We start from the raw sequence: 17,088 nt of genomic DNA on the forward strand, positions 1-17,088 counted from the left end.
AATGGCCTTCATATATTTATAACATAATGTTCTAAGCCCCTATGCACTTTCACAATTTATTCTAATTAATTAATTAATTAATTAATTTTCTGATTTATGATTAAAATAACTCTACACCCAGTGTTGAGCTCCATCTCAAATTAATTGTCAGGTTTCCAGCTTTTAGATCATGTACACCACTATGTGACATTTACTGTGGACCTGCTATCTACCCTTAAAGACCCCCCTGTACACCCCTCCTAATTAGCAGATATAATGTATCCATAGCAACAAATGTTACAAGATTCTCAAGCAATTATGCATTTGATGCTCTTTCATTCTTTTTCTATATTAAATGTTCCCTTTGTTAAGCTAGAATGAACAGATCCGATTAAAATTAGCATTTTTATTTCTTCGTTACCGCCAGACTGCCTTCCAGTTATGTCTTATATGTGTCTGTTGTATGTCAGACTATACTTGGCTTAAACTCATGGCTAACATACCGAAGCTAAAAAATATATAATCCTGCTGCAAACAAGCTTGACAGTGACATTGTTCTTGTTAGCGATGCACAGCTCAAAGGGAGCTTTTATGATGAATTAAATATACTGCATACATACACATACATTATTGTATAGCAGTGACTTTGGAGAGGATGCTGGTGAAGTACAAAGTAAATATTAGGAAAGGTAGGTGAAGTTTAAAACAAGCTTTCAGAATCCCCAGGTAGTGGAGCCCCATCAGCTATAACTACAGGGGCTTTGCTGAATGTGAAGTGAATTTCAGCTTTGCTTCATTTGTGAAAATATGGAGTGATTTGGAGTCTGTTTTATTCAGCACAAACAGCCAATGCAGCAAAAGTACAGATATTAGCCTGTAGCTAGCTGACAATGCATACCCAACTGTGTGTGCCTGTGTGAGTGTGTGTGACAGTATAGAGTCAGACTCAAAACTTACTAGAAATCCCAGTAGTTTGCCTTTTTTTCCCCCCAGTTTCTCTCATATTTCATCTCGTTTCTGTATGTTCATGAAGTGGAGTCTTATATCTTCAGTATATATGCAAATGTTAAAGTTAAAGCAGATCATTTTTGCCTGGATCCATTGTGGTTTGCGTCTACTTTTACGTCAACCTGTACTCTACACATACATGCCACCTCTAGAATTAGCTGCACCTTTTCTCTGAACCAATCTCGGAACCCATCGGCTATCGGTCTGACGACAGATAAGCCTCTGGGGGCAAGGGGCTGTATTTCTGGGGTTCTGGTGAAGCCAGCGGATATCAGGGCCAAGACTTCCTTTTCCGTACGCTGCTCATTGTTTACAGTCCGATTAGCAATTCGAGATGCGAGACTCTCATTCTCATTTTAAGCCAATAAAAAGCTAAATAATCGGTGATAGCCGGTGGGTTCCGAAATTGCATTTCGGCCGATGTATTCGGCCTCTTTTGCCCTCCACACGGACTATTAACCTGCATTCAACCAAAGCCTGCTCGAATGTGATTGGTCAATACTACTCTGACTAAAAACAGATACCAAAATCTAGTCCTGTTGCCTAGAGATTCTTCATATGAATGCAGATTCTGTTTATAGTGATTAAGGATTAGAGCCATGACCCTTGAGGATTATGTAAGGACACAAGCTGAAGCTAAATTCTGACACAGCATGGCCTTTGTTTGGGACATAGTATGACTGCAGTGTTATTGCTCACAACAGGAAAAGCATTAAAGTGTTGCCTGATCAGACTGCAGCAGAATTAGTACCATGAGCTCAACCAATAATGCCCACACCTCTGTAAACACACACAAACATGCACCCAAGCAGCAGCCTCAATCTCGTTATGCTGACTACCCACGAGCACACACTCACAAACAAACAACCACACACACACTCTTTTCATTTCCGTTTCTCAGCCAGTCTAATTTCGAGTTTTGTCATAGCACATTATTACTTTTTCAATTTCAACAATAACCCCCTACTTCCTCTGCTTCTAGCACTTCTCCCTCTCTCCACCTCCCACTGTTGTTCCCTTTGTGTCACCCAACTCTCTCTTTTTCTCTCACCTCCAAATGGTCTTACTGTGACTTGAAGATATTGCACAGAAATCCATCTGTGTTTATGGTGGGGGCGCACCGATTTATCGGCGGCTGAACATCGGTATTGGTTGATATCGCCTTTGTTGACTGACTGACATCAGCAGATAAGCAGTAAAACAATGACTTAAAACAATCACTGCGGTCTGGGTGGGAACGAACCTTGTGTGTGCGTAATGTGTCACAAGAAGCCTGTCAGTCCAACGAGAGTATGTTACATTGGGAACATCCTCCACATGCCCTGCAGCAGCACGTCTGGGCCGCAGCATCGTCGTCCTACTAGTCCACTAGTTAATCAATTGCAGAAGGCAATAGCTATGTAAGTACTGAAACACTATTATTTTTTGAGTGGGTAATTGTAGGCTATAGCAGCTGAAAAGGCTTTTGAAGCAGTTATTTAAGCAAAAAATAATATTTTTCATTGAAAGGTCAGCCTATATTAATCGTTGTTTCATAAATTTGTATGACTGAATTTGTGCTCTTTCAAAGACTGTGTAATGAAATAATGAATTACTTTAAAACAGCTCAGTTATTTTTTTTAATCAAGAGGTATTTGTTTCCCTGGCACAAAAGGGGAATAAATAACAGCAAAAACTAAATAATAATAATAAAAAAAAAACATCGGTATCGGCTGAATTGTTATTTTAAACATCGGTATCTGCCCAGAATTTTGCACTCGGTGCATCCCTAGTTTATGACTCAGTTAGTCACGGTGTATTAATGCACCTGTACAGTACATACACAAACTGGGTCAATCACATTTTCTCTGAAATGCCTTCATTTTCAGCTCTCTTCCTTGCTCACTATATTCATTGATGCTGTGTCTCAGTTTATCTCTGTCTTGCTCTCTTTCACTCAGGTCACCCCCACCCCACACACTTATGCACAAATACACATTCACCCAAACCATGAATATTCATAAGCATATTTTCTATCTGTGAGATCATGATGAAATTTTCTCAGGGCAAAGTATGCTGATGTGTGTGTGTGTGTGTGTGTGTGTGCGTGTGTGTGTGTGTGTGTGTGTGTGTGTGTTGATTTGTGTGAATATGGATGCCTTGAATGCTGAAGGGTATTTCTGTCCTGTAAATAATTCTGCACCAACTTAGTAGAAGCACAGATACTGACACTCATACATAAACGCACAAACACACAGATGCACTCAAGAGGCCCACGTAGAATCTATCCTTAACACATTCGTATATACCCTTTTATGCTTTTGCTACTGCATTAGTGTGGCATACTGTAGCTGGGCAGTATGTTTTTTTTTTATTACATTTAGCTCATGGTACTATATAACACAGTTTGGGTACAATAAAAGTGTGCTGAAACAGCACCCTTCCAATACTAGCCCAATTTCAAATGGTGTAAGATTGGATATACTGACATCACCTGAGAAAAGGAGGACTTCACAATGAGGGTGAACTGATGGAAGGCATACTGTATAACACAAAGCACACTATATAACAAACTGATGGTTTGTTGTAGTGACCCCAGATGTTATCTACATAGTTTATAAAAACAAAAAAACACGGCATATCATATGGTGAGACAAACTGAGTTCTGGCAAAATTTGGGTTTTAGAATAAAGACTACATAGGAGGGTTCAACTCATACCAACTGCATCCCAAAATGATGTCTCTCTAAACCACTAGAATCATCATCGGGGACTTGCATGGCATTATATTGTACGTTCCCAGTGACGGCAGTCATTTTTTATGCATGTTGGAAAACAATCTAATTTGCAAAGTGATTGCTCAGTGGTGGCTTAGTGTGTCGGAAAACATTTCCGACACACTAAATAAATAAAGTGAACAGTAAAAGCAACACCTGCTCAACGTAATGTGATCCAGCACCATGCAACAAATACTAGGTTATTATTTTGGACCATGTCAAATGGGGTGTTAACACATCTCTATGGTAATACTGTATATGTAAAACTGTAGTTGTATTGTTATATTAGTTGCATTATATTATAGGGTGTACCTTGGTTGGTTTGTAGTTTGTGCCCTCATTCAGAGCCGTAGTGGCTCCAACTGAAAGGAAGGGATTATGAAGCCATAATATTCATATTTACACCTACGACTTATCTAAATTCCCAAATCCCACTGGACTGAGTATCTGTAGGAGAGAAACTCAAACGGAGACAACATTTGATTTCCACAAAGAAGGGGCAGTGTGTTGAATATCCAATAAACACGTCGTGCGCCTATATTCTATTGCTCAATGACGGAACAAAAGGCGGTCAATGGATTTCACCTACAGCAAGCTTTGGTCATAAAGGTGAGTGATGAATGTGAAGAGAGTGTTGAAAGTGGCCGCATTTTACCATGTTGAGTGAGTGGGCATTCTATCCTTATGTAGTTTATTCACCATGAATGCATGATAATTTAACCACAGTGTACATAAGAGTACTTATGTATGTGGAGAGGTGCTCATGTTTACATTTATGTAATTGTAAGAATAAATGGACAAGATTGCATGCACAGAGAGAGAGAGAGAGAGAGAGAGAGAGAGAGAGAGAGAAAAAGAGAGAGAGAGGGAGAGAGAGAGAGAGAGAGAGCGCGTAAGCGAGCACATTTCCCGTGATATTGCTAAAAGCACTGCATTTCAAGTCATTTGATTGCATGGCTGAATAATTGATAGAAAGCTATTACGGCTGGTATGAATGCCTCTAGGTGTCACCACACACACACACACAAGAAGAAACACGCAAGCGTACAACTCTGTGTGTATGTGTGAGTGTTGTTGTGTGGGTATATGCTTTTTTTTGCATGATGTGTGTTTGTGGGGGGGAGGTATGAATAGTTGTGTGTGTTGCTGAGTTGGTGTGAACGTATTAGTAGCTTAGCTCCTCTTAGCCTTACTGACGGAGTGACAGAGACATTGCTAATCCAGCACTGACAAGTTGCCATTTCCCCCCCCTCTTCCCTCTCTCTCTCCCCTCCTCCACTAGACCCAAATTACAGTTCACTGCACAGTGAGGTATGTTGTGCAACGATTCAGCCCATTAATGCATGTATTAGTTTTTGGTTGGCATTGTTGTGCACGAAAAGGCAGGGCTGATTGGGGAAAATGCACGAGCATTATACATATTTGCTATCAAAACGGAGTACCCTGAGGTTCACAGTGAAGTAAATTTAATGTCTAATGTCTATTTTAGCATTTTTGTCCCTTCTTGTGATGTTGGAATGAGATCATTTTTGTATATCGCAGTTTCTGTTGTCAACACATTAGGTAGGTATCGACGCAACCTTGTTTGATTGCAGCCCTTTTTTTTGTAGTTTTGGTCAGATATTCACCAATATAGTCTGTACAATCTATTGAACTTGTAATTGAAGACAATTCATTAGTCATCCATGATGCGTAATCACTTCTACTGAGTGGGGAAACCCTTAGCATTCAACTTTTGAGAATAATCCCAACCAAAGTGTCATAAATTATCTGGGGTCATATCGCAGCCTTATGAAAGTAGTTTAAGTTTAAATGAATAGAAAGTGAGAATAAGTGAATTAGCAGTCATCTTCTCCGTTTAGTGAGAATTGCTCCTTAGGACCTCTTCAATGGCCTCTTTCATTCTTAAACCAACTCTATGAAAAGAGCATGTAAATAAAGATTTAGTCTTAACTAAAGGGCTTTTCTACGCTGTGTCGTCTGTGCCTACGGGGCTGTCTAATCTTACTGTACATTTTCATGATATCTCAGTTAGGATAACCACAGGATCTGATTTTGTTCCATCTTTTTCTCATTTGTGTTTAGTTAGGTGGTATAAATAAAAACATAGAAGGCCTACGGGGGTAAGCGTTAATATTTAAATGCCAGACGATTGTTCTGCATCTCCTTCTTAATGATGCCACTAGTTTCCACAGAGCTGATCCACAGCTTTAACCTCCGTGTACTTGTTTCGTGACATCAATATATCTGAACTAGTGACCACCAACCAGTATCTAATGTCTTCCCCACTATGTCCTCCGTTTATAGACTGACTACCAGATTGAGCTAAGCGCTGTCTCTAAGAAAACATTCAGAAACGTCTCCTACTATGCAGAGTTCAAGCACAAAGCTGATAAGGAGAACCTGGCCTGGATTGCGTAACTGTTTGTGTGATCAGGTCTGGGTCCTGCTGCTGTCACTACAATCCTGTCCACTGCCATCACACATGAATATTAGCGTGAATGCTTCCAGTGTGTGTCCTTGAACCTTGTTGACAGAGTCACCCGAATCATTGCTGCTGAGCGGTAGTCTGAGTGCAGCTCCTATAGCAGTGTTCCCTGAGGTTTTATACTGCGGTGATCTACACCTTGCCTTTTTATTTCTCTGTAGCGGTTGGTGGTATGTCTCTTGTTTATCACTTCTGCTTGCATCACTAAGGAGTTCACATACCATGAACTGACAGCCCTCCCAGTTCAATATTGAATCCGACACCTCTCTCCTAGGAGAGGTTCCCTATGAGAAGTGTAAATGCCTTCTCCTGTGTGTGAAGAGATGTTGCTCTTCTGGATGACCGACTTTGTGTTGCTCATCACATCTACGACCGAAATGCATTCAGGTGGAGCGGCATAGGTCAATATCTAAATCTCAGTCTTTGCCAGTTCAGGTCATTGATGACAGCCAGATTGACAGTCATATGAGAGTGAATTGAATAGTATGTTATTAGGGATGCACCGATCCGACTTTTTCAGTCCCGATACCAATACCAATAGCAATACCAATACCTGGGCTTTGGGTATCGGTCGATACCGAATACCGATCCGATACCAGTGTTTAATTAATAAGTTCACAGGAAGGGTCGAAATTTAAACAGGAATTCAAATTCCAGTTTATATAGTTTATAAACATATAATTGAATTTAATAGATCTGCCCCATTGTTACCGAGATCTAAAGCTATTTGAGTCAGTATCGGCCCGATATCCGATCCGGTATCGGTGCATCCTTATATGTTATGGTAACTGTAATTTAGTAATGTATTTCAATACAGAATCTTACAGCATCCAAGCAGCTCAGGGCAGAGAAATCATAACAGGTGTAACATAATGTTATTTGTTCACCTCAAGGGTGCGGTCGCCTGTGAGCGTATTGTGAGCAGGAGCGTATGTTATGGTTCCAGTGTTAACTCTGTAATAGTCCTGACACCTTAAACCACCAATCGGTTCCATTCCCCCTACAGCACATCCCTTTCAGATACCAGGGTTTACATGCAGCTGCCATCTGGCCACTCACAAACATGTTGTTGACAGATGTTTTCAGAAAGCCCCTATTTTTTTAAAGCACCGCCCGAGTCATGTGACTTAACAGGCCCATTTCCCGACCGACATCCACTCAAGATAAACACAACGGGAGATAAACTGTAATTACGCTGTCAAATTCTTATGGCTATGATTATGGTTAGTCATCACGTAGACCCCTGTCTTGTATGTAGATATGATTTAACCCGATTACATTTACACCTGGTATTAATATGCGTCTCCAGTGTCCACATTGAGATTCGATTGAGACCCGATAGCTCGGTCTAGAAAAGGCAAATGCATTTATACTTGTGTTCAATGTGGTCACAATGTGTCCCTGACCACCTCCGGAGGTGGTTTGGCTGATTGGATCACAATCTGACCTGTGTCTATAAAGGGGAGATTTGTGGGTACCCTAAGAACCTATTTTCATTCAGATGTCTTGAGGTCAGAGGTCAAGGGACCCTTTTGAAAATGGCTATGCCAGTTTTCCTCGCCAAAATTTAGAATAAGTTTGGAGCGTAAGCTAGCTAGTCTAGCTTTAAAACTGAGCCCCGCTACAATCTAAAAATTGCAAGCTGCGTTAATGCGTTAAAGAAATTAGTGGCGTTAAAACGAATCTGCGCCAACGCGTTATTATCGCGTTACCTTTGACAGTCCTAATATAGACACATTTTAATGCCAGTTGTAAAGGGGATCTTACTTGCCTACTTACTCATCCAGAAAAAAAACAGACACTGGCATTCATTCCATTGGAGTCCTCTTTGTCATCACCTGACGCCTTCAGTTGCTGGTTTTGTCCACAAACTACTGTACTCAGAAAACTATCTGCGTCTCTGTGGCTTGCTACATGTTTGGCTTACTTTAACAGTGACTCATTCTCAGTCATTCTGATTCTCTGTGTTTGGGTGTGCATGCATACTCGAGCACATTTACTTTTTTTGTAAATGGGGGCCAAAGAGAGCCATTGGGACTCAATCATATGGTCTACTATAGTGAAACAATGAGCTGTCAGCGGCTGAAGGCGGCATACATCTGCAGATTTTGAGTGTCAGTCTCGATAGGATCGGTTGTACAACCAACCCTCTCATTAATAGGGCGTTATTTACAGATATTTGATGAAGATATTTTTAAAGCTTTAACGTAATCTTTATCTACAATGTTTATATTAAGTATATGACGTGAATCCGTTCAACAAGATGTTATTTATATATGATATATTATAGATGCTGATCCTGCTGTTGTAATTAGAATATGGATTACTTCAAACTTATTTTAATGAGAGCTGTGCATGACTGGACACGTACACATACACGTTTCTAGTTTTACATCCACCTACACAATATGGGTTATTGGGCTATGCAATAAGTTCTTTTTCAGCATATTTATGTGGTGAGTCATAGCATACAACACTATGTACACAGATCATCTACACCTACCCTGAAAATCCAAAAATAGACAATAGCATAGAGTACATTCCGCATATTTGCCTCTCTCCCACACAAATCTTTTGATTATAAAGTAAGGCATAGAAACACACACACACTCAATACAGACAAGCGTTCCTGGATTGCCTGCCTGGCTCGCTTTCACATACACGCACGAATGCATGCACAGTCTGTCTGTCGTTCTGTCTCTCTCACAGACACATGAATATGAAGGGTTTTCTTCAAAAGAAATATATGGAGGTCATTATTTATATCATTTGGTCAAGTGTTCTTTAAAAAATAAACTAATTGCTAGTAGCCTTTTTCTGTTTTTGTCATTTTGTTTTCATGCAATTCAATTTTACTTTTGAATAAAACTCTTCATATCCAGTCATGTACACACACATACAGGTTTAGTCGCCCATACCTCGACAAATCGGAGCAGGAAAGTCCCAGACGGCGGTGTTTCCAGCATTGGTGATGCAGGTGAGCGTGGCATGGCCGTCTAAGACGTAACCAGGAACACAGTTGTACCGCACGCGGTCTCCCACAGCATAACGGCCGGCACCACTCAGCACTGCTTTGGGTGGCACACCGGGGTTTCCACAAGCTGTACTGTGGAGTTCTGCAGAGGGAGAGAAAAAACAAGAAAGAGAGAAGGATTTAAGCTTTTTCAATTTCTTTTTTTGAATTAATTGCACGAAAATGTTAAAGTATGCATTTCCCCCCCTAACTCGACCGTGACTCAACCCAATAATATATCCAACTCTTGCTCAGCGATGCATCCAATCCAGAGACAGCTCTGGAGCACTTACAGCCCCAGTCCACACACACACACTGGATCTACCGTTAAAACACAGTTTCACAGACACTTGCATCACGATGATGCCGTTTAAATACCTACAGCCTGTTCTAAAATCTTACCCCAAGCACACACATGGGAATGTCCTTCAGCCGATAGTTCTTTTTAACACATATTGCAAAACATGATCGTGGCTGTAAAAAGGATATTTTGACTGCACCCTCAGTCAAAGCAAATTAAACTCAACCCCAGAGAAAGGGAGGGAGACAATAGCAGGGTGTTTTATGGTTAATCACATTATTCCCTCTAGACACATTTACAGTTCTGTGCCTAAGACGTATGCACAAGTGTGCATATAAACATCCGCACATACAAACACACCGACACAGGAGAGCGACAGAGAGAGAGAGGGAGAGAAGGGGTAATTCAAGCCATAAACTAGGAAGTAGATGGGAGAACAGGGACCAACTCTGGTCTTATTGTTTGAACTTGATTGATACAACGATGAAACTGTTGAGACAGATAGGGGTTTAGGGAGGGGGGCGAGGGAGACAGACAGATTGGGTGAGGGGGAGGCAAGAGCTAGAGAGACACAGAAAGAGGGGGAGTTGGAAAAAATAAAACAAAAGGGAGACGGGGAGAAGCAGAGGATGCCCAACATGATAGATAGAAGTAAGAAACTACTCAGACAGGGGGAGGGAAAGGGGGAGGAATGGGAAGAGTTCAAAGGGGAGGGCCAAGGAGAGAAAAGGGAGAACTCATAGTGGTAGTGAGAGCGATTATGCTCAGCATGCTCCCAAATGAGAGGTGGAGATAGAGCTGCTCCCTTTTCTTAAAATGTCACCGGAAAATCTGAAAAACCTTCCCTCCTCAAACTTCAAACATATGCGCAATAATCTTAAAATGAAGAAAGCTAGTGTACAGCTGCAGGGAATCTTTTTCCATGCTAACGGCAAAAAAATGTGCAATTATCATTCACAAAGCAGACAGTGGGTAGAGAAGATTTGATGTCAGCAAATGAAACGATTGAGTGATTCTTGGTTGGCTATTCGATTCATTTATACAATGACTTTATTGCCATGCCTTTTCAATTACACCCTCCTCCCACGCTCTACACCCCCGTCTCTCGGTACCGCCACCGCAGCCACAGTGCTGCTGATTACTCTGAGGATTATGGGGACATTTTTGCATTTTTGTCAGTGGTCACACACATACGCAGTCTTTCAGTTTCCTTTAAATGATTCTTGCTACCTTTTTTATTATTAGCATGCATTTTGAATGTGATGGGGTCCACTAGACCAAAGCTTGTGGATCATTTAAAAATAGATATAACTACAGCAAAAATAACTTAATAACAGAAATAACTTTGCCTCTAAATGAGTTTCCATTGCAGAAAAACAAAAACACCCATGAATGCCCTCATGGGCTGTAATTAGTTGATATAAAGTTTCTGTTTAAGGTTTTCTTTAGAGGGTTCATTTAATTCCGGTTCTCACAGAGCGTAGACAACATAAACGAGAGAGGAAAATCGTTTTGCTAAAGACCCTTATAGACCCCCCTCCGACCGCCATCCTCCTTATCTTCACACAGACACACAGTTACAGAGAAAAGCACACTGACAAGACACATTTAGACACTGCACATGCACATACACATACACACACACACACACACACACACACACACACACACACCCACTCAGGGTCATCCATCACTGTGGCGACCCCCTGTGCTGTATTGTGATTGGATGTCAGGTTGGCCTAGTGTTGCGACCTGTTGGCCTATCGATTTTGCCAGTTAGTGTGGCCCCGCTCGGTGTCAGGATGTTTGGTGTTCAGTGTCCTATCAGACACACATTTACTCTCACAACACACACACACACACACACATACATACAGTGCCGGTCTGTCTGTTCAGGGTACTATCGCAATCACACACACCAACACTTTCCCATGTTAAGGTCTTGCACACCAAATAAGTATTTTTTGTATGCATATTTTTAATCCATCAACTGAGTCCGATGTGTTTTATTATTTAATTCTTTATTTCTAATTTGCAATACGAGACAAAAGTGAATTAATTACGTGGGTGCAATGGATAGTGCTAGTCCAAAACGGGGCTAATGAATGATTGACAGTAGCAAGAAGCTAACGTTTAGCTGCCCAGAGCACAATCACCACTGTCTAATCTTTAGTATATCCTTTGTTTTGTGACCATCCCTGATTCCAAGCTGTTCAGCAATCACCTGCCACAATCTATCTTTAATTTCCTCATCTATTTCTTTATAGTAAAGTGTTTTGTGCTGGAAGACGAAGTGAGGGTTTATCACGCCACTTTGGATGATGATGTTTTTTGCACGGACGGTGGCTCTGAGTGGTCAAACAACCCTCTTTTGCCTTTTGACTTACACTTCATGGTGTGTCAACGTGATTGACACAACGTGAAGTTGTATTTATTTTAAAACGTGTGACAATTTCGGACGAAAAATACGGACTTGGTGTGCAAAGGCCTTTAGCCACTTGGTATGTAAACGGTGCCTCCATCACATTTCCATTCTGTATATCTTTGCTCTATTTTTCATAAAGTTTTCTCTGCTTCATTTTCTTCCTTCTTTTCTGCTTTTTTAGCACCTTTTTCTTATCTTTCTCTCCCATATCCCCTGTTTTTTTTAATCTCTCCCCCTCTTCCCTCAATGTCTCTTCCTAGCACTCTCCTCCCATCCCCTCCCCTCCTGTTCCCCCGCTCCCTCCTCTTCAACTAAAAACTTTGATGACATGCCAGCTCCTTGCCTCTCCCTCTCTATCTCTCCCCTGCTCCATCCATACCACTATATCACCCCTTCTGTCCATCCCTTCATTCCTCCTTACTGTTTCTCCCTAGTTTATTGTGAACATCACATAGTTTCATTACACTAGTTTATTCAGTAGCCAGCGGCTACACCACACTCCTTTTCATGGTTTATTGCTGCCTGCCCTCTCTTATTTATTCTCTCTTACCCGCACTTCTTCCTCCTCTCTATTCTCTCTATGTATCCATCTCTGCCTCTCTTTCCCCATCTCTGTCTCTCCCCAGTTTACCATAACCATGATTTCAGTCTCAGTTGCTTCATTACAAGCTGCTGCTTTTATGGGCCATCTGTAGAACTATCTGCATTTGTCTCACACAGACACACATATATAGGGACACACAAAGGTCTGCATGCAGGGCAGACACAAGCATACAGCTATTCTTTCTATCACACACACACTCACACACACATAACCATTTACCTGGATTTTATTTCTCCCTAGATAAGCAATTACAGCGGGTACAGGGAGCATGAGATGGAGAGGGAAGAAGTGAGATGGGTTGGTAAAAAGTGAGAGCAAAGTGCTCGAATGCTGCCATGCTTTCAGAGTTTTTAGTGAGACAGATGACACCGCAGACTGGAGGATTGGAGAGGGGGAGTGAAGGACAGCGAAGACATATGCAGTGAGACAAATAGGGAGACAGAAAAAGGAAAGAGAGGCAGAGACAGAGAGGGATGATTCAATGAGTTTGGAGGCTTTACGCCTCCGTCAGCAGTAACTTTTATAAAAGATGAACCAAGTTTAAACATAATAGATGCTGAAACGCTTGAAAACAATGCATAGAATCTGTTATAAGAAACCACGTACATGGATTTCCATTTACTACATCTGAAAAATGATTTTCAGAAATTCTTTTCAAGACATTTTCTCGTAAAAGATGGAAGGACTGTAAACAGAACAGGAGGATGAATCCTGAGGTCTTTAACAAACAGATACAGTATGTGTTCTGGGGCACTTCGATCTATCAAAGGTTTCATTGGCTGTCAACTTCCGAGTCAGTTTGATTTATTCAACACTTTGACCAACTCTTTTTTATTTGTGAAGAACTTGTGTCATAAAACATTGTTAGTCCGTTAAGTTGAAATTTTATAGAATAAGCATTTTTCTGCCAAATGCCAAAAGCAAAAATACAGATTAAGTTTCACAATGAAGTTAGTCTGTTCATAATACTGTTATTATTTAGATTCCACTGCGTTCATTCAGCTAACATGACAATACTTTTCCTCATTAACACTAGTTACTGTGTATGGTAATCAGTGTGTTTATGCCTTATTTTCCCATAGCTCTGTGTATGTATAAGAGTCAACCAGAAGTCCATTCATTCCTATGGGAACCTCTGTGATCTCTGATGGGTTCGCAACAGTCTTCCTTGCGTTTTTTTTTTTTTTCGGTCTGAAATTGGGCTTAAGTTTGTAGAAAATCTTTAATTTCTGCAGCAGATTTTGAACCGACCGTATGCACTGTGTGCCACAGGAAGTTAGCATGTGGAATTAGCGAATTAATAACTGATTGATGAATGTAATACAGCTCTATTTATACATTTGTTCTAAAATAAATGTTCAACAGCATATTCAGCTAACATTGGTAGCAAGATAGATGCGTAACATAAAGTTTTTCTTAATATAATATAAAACAAAAAACCTCCTCACTTATTTGTCGCCATGCATAACTGGTCCTCTTTTGTCTTAATAATGCTCCATGCGCATATTTTATAAGACTAGACGGCAAAAAAACAAGACAAAATTGGCAAATTAACTAAGGAGATGTATTTCCTTGTGTTGAACACTAGGGGCCGTACCCCGTATAACAGGCTTATTCAATTACAAATTAAAGTGGGACAGATTTTAAAACCAGGAAAAGTAGATGGGCTGGAGATTTTCAGCAGCCAGAAAGGTTTTTTCTGGCAGAGTGTATGAATATATGTTACGGTTTGTCAGCCTGACATACATTACACAGTTTGGCAAAACATGGTTGTCAGTTTCTTGTTCACAGTGATGGATTACCAACTGAATTCGAAGATTGGAATTGGAATTGAATGTGAACTGGTAAGGAAAACGGATTTTTTAAAAATCTTCACTTCGGTACTGTCAAAATGAATATGGAAAGGAGGGAAAGTTAAAAAAAAAAAAAACAATCAAAAACTAATCATGCTGTTACTGTACTTTCACATCTCACAAATGGCAATAAGAGGGTTTTTTAATGGATCATCACACCCTTTAAGCTGTTTGCAGGTTTGTCCTATCAAGTTTGATATTTCTCATAATACAAATACTGATTTGATTAGTTATACAATTATACAGCACATGCAGTAAACTTCCATGCATCTCATTCATGCATACATTATTGGTTCAATCAATGTTAGATTAACTTTGTTCAGCAAAGTAAGCATGGAACACGTGAGACTAGAATATCCATTTGTTTTTCAACATTATAGACACATTAAAGAGCTTTCAATTTACTGAGCAAAACTCTGAGAAACTTCAGCAGAAAAGTTGAGTTGAGATTTAAGAGGTTACCTTGCAGTTTTTGGAGTGTTATGGTTGAAAAAATAAGGCATTTATGAGCCCATTTTGCTCAAAATATAATACATCCATATATTTGTAATATTGACAGTGGAAACTTTTTTCCTCAAGCAATCCCTCTATTGTTAGAAAGTTGCTGCAGAGCTGTCAAGCAACTGTCATTCATACTAGGATTCAGGCGATTTCCTCATATTCTAACTATGACAGCTCAACAATCACGAATAGGATAATATGGAATTATTCTACATGGCTGTGTGCTTTTTAATATGAAAAGATTAATGCCAAGATGAGACATCCGCTATTTGAAAAGTGTGACACCTTTCTATAAAAAGCATTAACGGCATAAAATATAAAACGCTACTGAAAAGCCCATTATTGAGGATCACGCTGTGCAAACGCTGAGCAAAAACGAAGACCGATAGGAAGGAACTAAGGAAGGAAGGAATGCAGCGTTCCTATTTTACAATCTATTTTAAAACCAACAATAAATAAGAGGGTTAAACTACTGCATGCCTCTTCCTAATAAAAGCTTAAAGAGCGTGATAAAGATTCATAAGTAGTCACTGCTTGATAAGAGTAAATTGGGCAGAGCACACTTCCCTTCATTGTTGATAATAACACACCACTACACAAGAAGAGGCCAGGCAACGCAATAATGCATGCGGTACAACGAGCACCCACAGTTCTGGCCTCCTCCAACCATCATCATCCACAGTCCAATAAGAAGAACAGCAGGGGAGAAGAGTATGGACTCTACTCCAGACAAATTCCCTGAGTCTTGAGTCGACTCCCTGTGTCGAAGCAAGGCAATAGCACCAGCTACATAACTAATCATTTAACACCATTTTCTCATTCATGTCCTGGTCTAAAGAAACAACTTTAAAGTAATACTAACTAGAGCACTGCATACACAGGCACAAAAAGATCTGAACTTTGAGGGTAAATTCAGCTCAAAGGAGAATGGTCCTCGTGTTAGAAGCACATTTCCTGATTCTCCTGGCGAGAGAAGATCTCTAACTTGATCTGAAGAAGATACTTCTGACCATGGCCTGCCAAATGAATTACTGATTTTATCTTTTTCTTCAAAGACATTGAACAGTGTGTCAGATAACTGTGGGTGCAACTTCTAAACTTGGAAATGGAATGGAAATGCCTAATTTAGACATAAAAACAGTACCCCTCTGCAGTACTTGTGTAAAGATAATGGCCATATTTAATTTCACCTCTGCAGATTACAGCAGGGAAAGCATTTAGGGTAGTTGGCTTTACAACAAGTTCCATTTCTACACCAATCATCCACTTGATTGTGATTACATGACCACTTAACACTGTCAGTACCAAAATGTTCCAGCACACTGCATTTTGGTGATAACTAACGGCACAATGTGTCTGCTTTAATCATGTTGCCAAAATAAATTGGTGTCTAATTGGGTCCTCCTTAGGGACGGAGCCAGAGCCATACTTGGTCATAAGGAGGCATAAAAATAAAAGGTAAAATAACTATAACCTTTATCTGTTGGTGTTTTTCTTTATAAATTTACTGTGTAAAGCTGAGCATACACTGTACGATTTTAGAAATGTTGTTGTGTAACTCCTACTGTACGAGTAGATCGTTTTGGATGTAAAGCCTAAGCTCACAATTTATGTGCTCAGACTGTACGATCTGATCGTCAGCCACGACCTGAGTGCTCACACTGTACATCTAAAATAGAAAAAAAAAAAAAAGACAGCCAGTCGGCCCCTGAGGGCCGTTCTGGCTGTAAAGATTAGTTTGAAAGCTCTGAGGCAGGTAGTTTATTTGCTATTAGAGGTATGTACGGGTCACAATGATAACAAGACAGAAACGTGCTGCCTCGATCATCTGTGCCATCGTGCCTGCTGAAACGCCTAAAAAAAAGAGGCGCCGGCGTATATGTGGACTCACAGGTGACTAGGAAGACTTGGACAGTATGGCTTGTTCAGCTATGTTTTACTCTTCCTGTACTACTACACTCTATTGTGCATTGTTATCTTGATAGCTATACTCTGATTAAAGTAAAAAAAAAAAAGGCACTGACGTTGGGGAATCGGCTCATGGCTCTGCTTCAACTGTGCGAGAGCCTGTGGACCAAAATTTGTCAGAAATTCATCCAACTGTCCGATGGTTGGTCGGAAGGAGTTAATTGTTTCTGGGTGTCCCCTGTACACTGCGCGA

General features: G+C 40.4%; 1 protein-coding gene across 3 annotated transcripts in view; it reads right to left on the minus strand.

Annotated features, from left to right (window-relative positions):
- LOC119502743 (CUB and sushi domain-containing protein 3-like) overlaps positions 1–17,088 on the minus strand; it is a 407,722-nt gene that overhangs the window by 238,027 nt on the left and 152,607 nt on the right. For all 3 annotated transcript variants that reach the window (XM_037793920.1, XM_037793919.1, XM_037793918.1), the window contains exon 4: positions 9,149–9,346. In XM_037793920.1, coding sequence (XP_037649848.1) covers positions 9,149–9,346 — 198 coding nt within the window. The remainder of the gene's footprint in view (positions 1–9,148; positions 9,347–17,088) is intronic.

Source organism: Sebastes umbrosus, chromosome 15 (genome assembly GCF_015220745.1).
Source record: "Sebastes umbrosus isolate fSebUmb1 chromosome 15, fSebUmb1.pri, whole genome shotgun sequence".
NCBI lineage: Eukaryota > Metazoa > Chordata > Actinopteri > Perciformes > Sebastidae > Sebastes > Sebastes umbrosus.